The 9,624-nt window shown below is 39.1% G+C and overlaps 1 protein-coding gene across 1 annotated transcript in view; it reads right to left on the bottom strand.

Moving 5' to 3' along the window:
• The window catches only part of LOC105254037 (neuropeptide SIFamide receptor), a 42,278-nt gene extending 36,205 nt beyond the window's left edge, over nt 1-6,073 (bottom strand). The window contains exon 1 of the mRNA XM_011262488.3: nt 4,441-6,073. Coding sequence (XP_011260790.1) covers nt 4,441-5,005 — 565 coding nt within the window. The 5' untranslated portion in view covers nt 5,006-6,073. The remainder of the gene's footprint in view (nt 1-4,440) is intronic.
• Nucleotides 6,074-9,624: the final 3,551 nt, after the last annotated feature.

Here is a 9,624-nt window from a genome sequence, read left to right on the forward strand (position 1 = left end):
AAGAAAGAAAAAAATCATGTCGAAATAAAATGCTACAACTTTTTCGATGGAGCAACTTTATTCACTTTCCACCAATCTGCAAACTTCCATCAGTGTATACGATTATGTTTACGTGTCGGATGCTCTCCGAATGCGAATAATTCGATTTATCGTGTCGTTTAATTCAGAATCGCGAGATCGCTGTCGCTTTCCATGTCAAAGCGAATGAGAACGCACGCATGTATACGTCAACGTATGTACATAAATATTTTATGTATGTCATAAACGTATCATAAACGTTCACTAAATGTACATCTTAAAGGTGTTTTTGAGTGAAATAAGAATACGTCGTATTTAAATATTCGCGTAACAAATAGACAAGTGTGTAAATAATACGCAGTTGGCGACAAAAATATTTGAAAGAGCTGTAACCTTTATCTTTATTTCGAAACAAGCAGTCAGGAATCATTAACAGTCATTAACGTCATCGTTAACTCCTTTCTGTATGCAGAGTAATTTATAAAACGCGTAGTAGAATTTCAGGAGGTAAATGTACACAAAAAGTAAAACAAGTAAAATAATGTTATTTGAACATGGATCGTACATACCATAGGTTCCGAGTTATGGAAGATTAAAGGGGCTTAAAATGCTCTCGAAGCGTCCGCCTTGTGTTTCAACATACGTTACGGCACGCCTTAATATTGAGTCCTTGGCTCGTTGGAAAATACCAGACGTCGTTCGAATTGCTTCGAATCTATTTCGTATCTTTTCTTAGTTCAGGTCGCAAACATTATTGATTTGTGTAACATGTATAATAGATTTTAAATAACCCAAAAATAAAAAGAAAGTCTAATTTAAAACGCGAAATCATGGTGACCATGTCATGGATTCATCCCGCCCTAGCCATCGATCTAGAAAAAAATGGCTTAAGAATATTCGGAAAAATGTATTGCCGTGCATTTATAAATCACATTCTGTACATTAGAGCATTCAAAAATTAGGCCCACTTATTAATAAATCCTTGAAATTCAGTGGACTCTCGGGGTGAAAATGTCACGACTCTTTGTCGCTATTTCGAGTAGCTAAAAAGCGCAATTTTCCCTAACAAAAAGACATTTTTTAAGCACACACGTACGTCTATCGTGCACGTAAATCATTTTCTCCTCCTTCTTCGTAAGAAGCATAAATTAAACGCGGTACTTAGAAATGAAATTGCTCCTCGAGAGGGAAAAGGGGAGAAAGAGAAAGAGTCGTCATCAACGAGTCGTCTCCGGAAGAAACCAACGAGCGACTTTTAGCAGTCTTTAACTCGCCCCTCGCATCGACTTTATCGATAACGACCTATTAACACGGTCACCTACACTTTGATGCGCGCGATCACATTCTACTTTTCGTCTCGTAAATAATTGATGAGCAGCAGCAGAAGTAGACTATACCAATCAATAGAACGAAATTCCTTGAGAATTCTACAAAGAAAACCGGTGTCTAATCATCATTCTCGGCTGGCACGTAGATAAACATTGGACGTATACATATGTAATGCAACGTAACAAGTTTTTGTCCCGATGAATGTAGTTTTGATCTTTTAAAAAACATACGCGTCCTCGTCTTTTCAGTCGCGTGGCCAAGATTGATGGGGCAAAGCGAGTAAACAGCACTGCGTTAAAACTCGACGCATTAAAAATTCTGCTCCTTCCTCTTTCGTCAGAATTCGCGCTTCCAGAGGTATTTAGACAGACCTGCATATCCGTCGATCCAATATAAAGAACGCAGCAATATGGCATTCTCAGATGGCATATCAGACATTTGAGCGATCAACTTCTTTGTGTATTATGCAAATTCATCTGAACAGAAAGATAACATGCTTGAGCATCATGGCAGTTGATCGTCAACGTAACGAAAATTTAACGCGAAGCTGCTTCTTCTGCTGATGAAGATAATATCCAAGTGTCACAGCAGAAACGTCTGATGTGCGTCTCAAGGTCGAACGCATCGAGCGTGGAACCAAATCGATCGTTTATCAAAGAAAGTCGTTGCCACGCCGGCGATAAACCTCAAGGCCCTCTGATCGCGAATTAATCGGACGTCCCTAGCGCTAGCGCGGAAATAGATCGAGAAATCTCCCGGTGCAGGCCTGATAACGCATTCCCGATAACTGCCGATAAAACGCAATCGCCAACAGGAAGCGAAACGAAATGTGACCGTAAACACACGCCTTTTACGACACCCGGGGTTACGAGATCGCGCGTCTCAGAATCGTGCGCCTTGCTATTGTAATTATGGAAATGTAGCGTACTGCGCGTGGCTGACAATAAGTATACCTGTACGTTTAACTCGCGCGAATTGTTGTGAAAAATGTATTACAGCAGCGACAAAACCGTTAAAATTACAAATTTTCAATAAATAAATAATAATAAATATGTATAAATATATATATAATTAATATATATAATAATAAATATATATAAATATATAATAAATAAATAAATATATAATGTATTTATATATTTAATAATATTAAATATTATATTATAATATATTATAATATTAATATATATTATATAAAAAATTATAAAATAATGTATATAACATATATACAATTATAATTTTTCCCCTGGGAACAGGCAAATATAATATATGAATAAGTCTGGCAAAGGCATAAGAGCATTCTCTACACGATTGGTTGCACGTATAACGCATTTACTTTGCGCGACAATGGTAGAAATTAAAATTGCAAATGTATTCATTCTTTTAAATACATACTTATATATATAAACTATAAGATAACGGAGGAATTTTATAAGATAATCTCGTGCAAATAATTTCGCGTAAAAATTTGAGAATACAAAATAATGATAAATTCTGGAAAGTTTCGATTTACGAAACCAAAAAATAGTATTAAAAGTAATAGTAAAAAATAAATTATATTATATATTAAATTATATATTATTAATTATATATAATTATAAATTATATATATTAATTAATAATAATATTATATATATTAATTATACATATTATACATATATTTGATAGTATCAATATATCGAATTCTCTTCTTCTCTTCTCTCCTCTCTTTTTCACGCATTCTCTCTCCCTCCAAATTATTCGTTACTTTTTAATCAATAGTTTGCCGACCACATTTTTTCAATATTTTAAATTTTGTTTCAATCTTACAATTTGGAAAACAATTTACATAAATTCCATCATATCCCATTTAAAATTAGTATTAAAATTTAACAACGTATTGCTAATTGAAGTTACAATTTAGTCGAATATTATTTACATGTGTATAATTAATATGAAATTAATTCCAATAATTGTTTACAGCCTAGTTCATCATTCAAAGTGTGTAAAAGGAGTTAATTCTCATAATTCTCACGGTACAATTACAATGCGAATTAATTGAAAGTCCTCGTAATTGCAAACTCGTGATCGAGCTGGCAACGCGTACAAGTTATTATTTATTACATAATTTTCACCGCAGATGGAATTACACCGGTTACGATTCGTTGATTTTCTAAAGAGTGGCTCTAGGCGTCTGTTTTTCTTCTTTCGTGCGCCAGGCGCGTGATTCTGTTCATGGAAATGCAAATATAACCCGTTTGTTTGCGCAAATTGCAATTCGTACCGTAAGTCCGTCTTCTATTTGCGCTACCTCGTAACTTGGCCGTATACTTTATTCTTCGCTACATCGTCGATATCACTCAAACATGATGTCTAAATTTGCACGTAATTTGTCCGTTTTTCGTGTGCCTCGTCTCATAACACTTTGTCCTTCTCTCTCCTTCTCTCTATTATCCCTCGCTATTATCTAAGAATAATCCGGTTCTCCAGAATTGGATAGCTCTGCCTCGAGTGCGAATAACAGCCGAGAGAAAGAACGAGAGAGGAGGGAGACGCAAAGGGATCGATTCGATAATACGAAGGGAATACACCACTTTCCCCCCCCGACTCGAGATCAGCCCCTTCGCTCGAAAGGGAGGCTGCGACATTGAATCAAAATGTACGGATTATACATCGTGATGACAACTTAATTGCCCTTGAGACTCTATCCTCTTAAAATGGAGTACTTGGCACTGGAGGGGAACTCATAAATATTTTCGTTATGCTCCAAGGAACATTCCTCGCGTAAGGATAAAGAATGATTCATAAGTTATGATAAATCCACAATGGTTAGATTTCGACGTTATTAATAAACGTAATAAATAATGCAATAGTAAACATATTGAAAAATCCGATGCGGAATAGCGGTGAACGATATCCAAGAAACGTTCTATCGATCTATTTCGATCTTCTTATATCGCTCCATATAAATAAATTATAAATGACTAAAAGGTTAATTAATAAATTACTAAATTATAGATTACTAAAAGGTTAATTAATAATTACCATATTATATATACTAAATTAATAAATTACTAAATTATATCCTAAGAGGAACGGATTATCGGTACTTACGGACAAAGATGTTGCTCATGAGCGTGGCCGGCAGGCAGAAAACGATCACGAGCACATCGGCCACCGCGAGATTGACGATGAAAAAATTCGTGACGGTCCGCATGCGGGGTGACCGGTACACGACGGCGATGACGAAACTGTTGCCGATCAGGCCGACCACGAAGACGACCACGTACGCCACGCAGTAGACCGCCGACATGGCCATGCTGTGCCTGTACAGCCGATCGGACGCGTGTACATCGTCGATCGCCGACTGATTCGCGATCTCGCTGGCGTTGAACAGCCCGACCTGGTGATCGTCCATGGTCGCCCGTGGACTCGTCGTCGCGATCGCCTCCGTGATCAGGTTGTTGAGGTAATCGCCGAGATCGTTCCGCGGGTGCAGGGTGCCGGTAGCCGGTGGCGCGACCGCCGTCGTAACCGGCACGTTGTTGCTCCTGCGTCGCGTGTCAACGTCGAACTCGTCCGAGTCCGGTAAACGCAGGGACGCCATCTCCAGGAGGGGAGACGGTGGCTGCAGCATCGGGAACTTGAGCGTAAAGTGACGGATCGACGTTTCGACCATTAGCCGAAACGTTAACGCGGCGTACCGTGGCCTCCTCCGTCGTCGACCACCTCCTTCTCCTCTTCCTCCTCCTCGTTCTCCTCCTCGGCGCGCTCGCCGTCGTGTCGACGACCCCGACGCCCAACCACGACGCCTACGCGACCTTCCCGGGTCGCGAGGCGGCGGACGTCGCCTCGTTTCACTCGACTAGCTTCTCTAGCCTTTCCTAGGCCTCGCCGACGAGAGGTCCGATCTGCAAACACGAGAGATTCGACGGAGCTACCGCTTTATCGTCGGAAGCAACGAACCGTCTGGTAAGCGACTTCCTGGACGGTCAGGTTATCCATAAAACGAGAGAGCTCTCAGCATTGATTTGGAGAAACGCGGAAGTTGGGAAACACGCGTGGTCCAGCCGCACGTGCGCCAGAGTCCATCCGACTCCGCCACCGGGACTACCCTCCGGTTCTCGAGGAGGTAGGATCGAGGGGAAGGTCGGGCAAAGAAAGACGAGGAGCGGGAGGAAACGCGGATCGACGCCGAGTCCGATCGAAGGGAAGCGTTTGCCGCGCGTTGATGCCGGATGCTGGAGCGACTCTAAATGAGCCCGCCTTAGAAGACGACCGCGGACTGCCGCGTCGAGATGCACCCGTCGCGGCGAGCTGTCTGGTGCGATGCTCGACGACTGCGCAAGCGTTACATCCAAGCGGCACATGCACCCGCATGCGATCTGCTCGCGCCGCGACCCGTAGGCAGATAGGGTACGTAGGGCAAAGCAAAGCAAAGGGAAATAGAGGAAGGGAGCGCGCGGACGTGCCTGGGCGAGACAGCGGCGATGTAACGCGATCGCTTTGCCTTGAACCATCGTTCAACCGGCCGGCGTTTCCATCCTCCTGTCCTGTCGAAACCATCTAACTGATGACCTCCATCGTCGGAGGCACCACTTCCGGCCGGGTCCGACCGAGAAAATGACGATGATTTATGCGCGATGTTTACACGACAGTTAAGGAACAGTAATCTGCCTCGTGCCAAAGTCCATCCGATCGAGATCACCCTCCGGAGAGGTGCGATAAGGAGGGGAGGAAAAATTGGACCGAGCATGAATTTGCATGACCCCCTTCTCTTCTTTCCTCTCTCCTTTCTCCCGTTTTCGATTGTATTACTCGCATCGCCGACTCGGCGCCCCGGCAAGACTCCCCCCGACTCTCTTTCGCAAGCGACACACCGTTCAATCGCTTATTGAAGTTGTAACGCTGAGATGCATCGGTGAAACACGATAACGTATTGTGTGGAGATCGAGAAAAGTGGGCTCTCTGATCTTGGAAAACTTATATCAAACTTGTGATGCAAAAATATCTAGATCTTTTCTAAATCTAAATATCTTAATATTCTTCGCCAAATTGCAAACATGATTTAAAATTGAATTTTTACGACTTAATTTTAATTTAATTATTTTTTTTATACTTATATCCAGGAGACCACGTTCAATAATTGACGGTGAATCTTTCATAAGAGGATATTTGCGCATAAAATGACCCTTTGCTGGTATCAATGTATCCCAGGAAGCTTGGGATGCTCCGCGAAAACTTTTGCATGCTCAAAATTTCCTGTGATGTGTCAGAACCATAACTAAAACTGTAACTGGCAAGGGACACCCATTTACATTTGTACAATTTTGACGCTGTCAACAAACGTGTCCTGTGTCACTGTACTGACGGGAAGTCTGCGCCAAAAACTAAAAGTGACGCTACAACTCGAAAGGGACGTGCGTTTCGTAATACATGTATATTTTAGTCTGCATATGTGATGTCGTCCTCTTTTATCTGCCTTGTAATTATTCTTTACTTACATCGATACCTTTGAAATGAGATATTTCTAATTTTTCAACAATCTAAATATAAAATATATATATCTGATATAACATTTTATCGTACACTTTGTTTAAAATATATTACGCCCAAGTGAAAAGCGTACAAGTAATTTTAACTGAAAAGACTCATTTCTGTAGTTTGAACACTTATGAAGAGAATAAACTTGAGCATTCTTTTTAAAAATGGAAGTAATAACGAAAATATTAGAGACTACATCATTCGTATATATTTAAATCATGAGATCTTGCGGTTCTGTAAATAGGACATTCAAAAGACGGATGTGATAACAAAACTACGTAATTTTGAAGGAATCTCGCAGCTCGCTCCATTGCTGCTAAAGTATTTCTGTAGCAGGTGTTTCTTATCTCGAGGAATTTCGTCGACTGACAATGAGTTTCTCATGCTGAATATCTGTCTTTTTGAATGACGAAAAGTTTCGTTCTCGTTTCCTAGGTAAAACAATTATATCCACAAATAAAGTTTATTTTTTGCGAAAATGTAGAACACTTCTTAATTTATTCTAAATAATAAAAAATTAGCGTATTTAAATTATTTATATTTAAATTATATTTTCACTTTCCTCATCATCATAATAATATTATATTTTGACGTAAATTTTAAATTTTATTACATATAAATTGTACGTATAATATAATTTATCATAAAATAAGATATTCTTAAATTATTTATATCTCTTTTTTCCTTAAACATTGATTTATAAAAAAAAATTAATTATCTTTCATCTAAAACATAACGCTTTAGCCTGAGAAGAACCGAAAGATATTTCGACCAGCGAGCATGCATCTGACATTTTAGCCAATAAATCATGATGGTTTTGACAATGGTAGAGGAGTACATCTTTTTTCGACAATGTCAAAGGCACATATTTAAATAAATCTACAAAACATTCGTCTATCGCAATATTTGATGGAAAATACTAAAATTTTAGTTAAATTATATCACTTATATATTTTTCCAATTTGCGCGTGCATGCGTGTATTCCCCCTTTTTTCTTCGATTTATTTATTTATAGCCATATTTTAATGTACGTCAGCCGCATATTTCTCTGTATCTCACAAGTGTTTTATTCTTAGTCATGTATTTATCCGCGCGATTCCACTTTTCGTCGGATCGAAAATAACCGAGTATTTATTAGCGCGAGAATGCGTTCGTGATCAAGAACGAAGACACGTATGGCTGACGTACGTGAGTTGTACTGCTAAATGTTAATCGCGACATAAATTTTGGAAGGGTAGAAGCGTACATCCACTCGCTACGTATATATATCGCTCTACTATCAGCGCGATGGATCAACCCGACGCAAGCATACAGCCACATACAACCACGTGTGTAGCATCGATTAATCTCCTTCCCTCTTCTAATCTCTCGACTCTCCTTTCTCTCTCTTATATCCCATCTCGCGGCACGCCGTCTCTGTATCTTTATCCTCCAGCCCGACTCTCCGTTTATGTTTTTTGCAGTGCATCGCCCACGTACCATAGTCGTCTCTCGCTGATTACGTAGGGACGGAGCAGGAGGAGGGAAAGGAATCGCGATGATTCCCCGGCAAATTGCCCAAATTTCCGGTTTCTAGAAACCAAGCGGCAGCTAAATGGTTAATTGAATCGTTTCTTTCAAGGACGCTCCGCGAAATTCTCTCTCTAATCTTACAGACGGCCATTACTCTCGTCGCGCAACCAGTGGTCACCAAATTCCATTGGTCGAATATCGCTGAAAAAATATTTGCCCGCTATTTTCAGTATTAAGTACAGAATTAACCTGGCAATTCTAATTAATGTCTCGTTAAAGTCCATCCATCATTTTTGCTTAATCTATTACAAGTCTTTATATCTAACTATAAATTCATACATTTTTTGTCAGAAAGGTACCAATTTTTTCCTTAAAAATGTCGCTCTTTATTAAGTTTCGGGCATGTGTGTGTGTATACTTTGATTTAACTGATCCATTTGTCCTAATTTGAAATCTCAGAATATGTCAAAGTAATATAATTGTGTAAAAAGTAACGATAATATTTTCGGAGTAATAATAACATTTAAAATTAAAATTAAATTCCCATTAAAATGTTTCCTCAGAATTAAATCAGGATAGATTTCTGTTATTTAGTCACATTTATAAAATTCAGGAAAAAACATCTGTTTTTTGAAACTTGAAAACGCCAAATAAAAATGATATGTAATTTTTACTGTTCCATATATCCTTATATTTAAAATAATAATTAATAATAATAATATTTCAGATAGTTCCTATTACAATAATAATTTTAGAATAATAATAAGACAAAAATCATATATAGTACAAAAACATAACGAAATGCATCTTGGAAATCTTTCTATAAATTTTGTTTAATATTAATATCCCTCGATAGCATCTATCGTAAAAAGAAACAGCAGATTCGCAAAAAAAAAAAAAACGCAACACGGACTTTTTCCCAACCTTCGCATTTCAGACATCAAGTTTATAGCAAAATAGGTACTTGGTACTTTGTCCTATCGCATTCTTAATACAACCATATCATAAAAGAAAATTGTCTTCCAGAATGAAGTGCGAGGGAGGGAAAAATACCAATGTCTAAAATCACAATGCGCCGACTCCTATTCTCCGCGTATCGGGCTTTGCAACTCCCGTCAAAATAGCCCGTCTTTTATATTCCGTCCTGTTATATTCTCGTGTGTCGCGCGACTGAAATTGCCTTCTCTTCTTATCCGCAAGTACAAGATTGCGGACCGTATCGCGAAGCTGCGGAATGCTCGG

The sequence above is a fragment of the Camponotus floridanus genome, unplaced genomic scaffold, assembly GCF_003227725.1.
Source record: "Camponotus floridanus strain SB8 unplaced genomic scaffold, Cflo_v7.5 scaffold5, whole genome shotgun sequence".
Lineage (NCBI taxonomy): Eukaryota > Metazoa > Arthropoda > Insecta > Hymenoptera > Formicidae > Camponotus > Camponotus floridanus.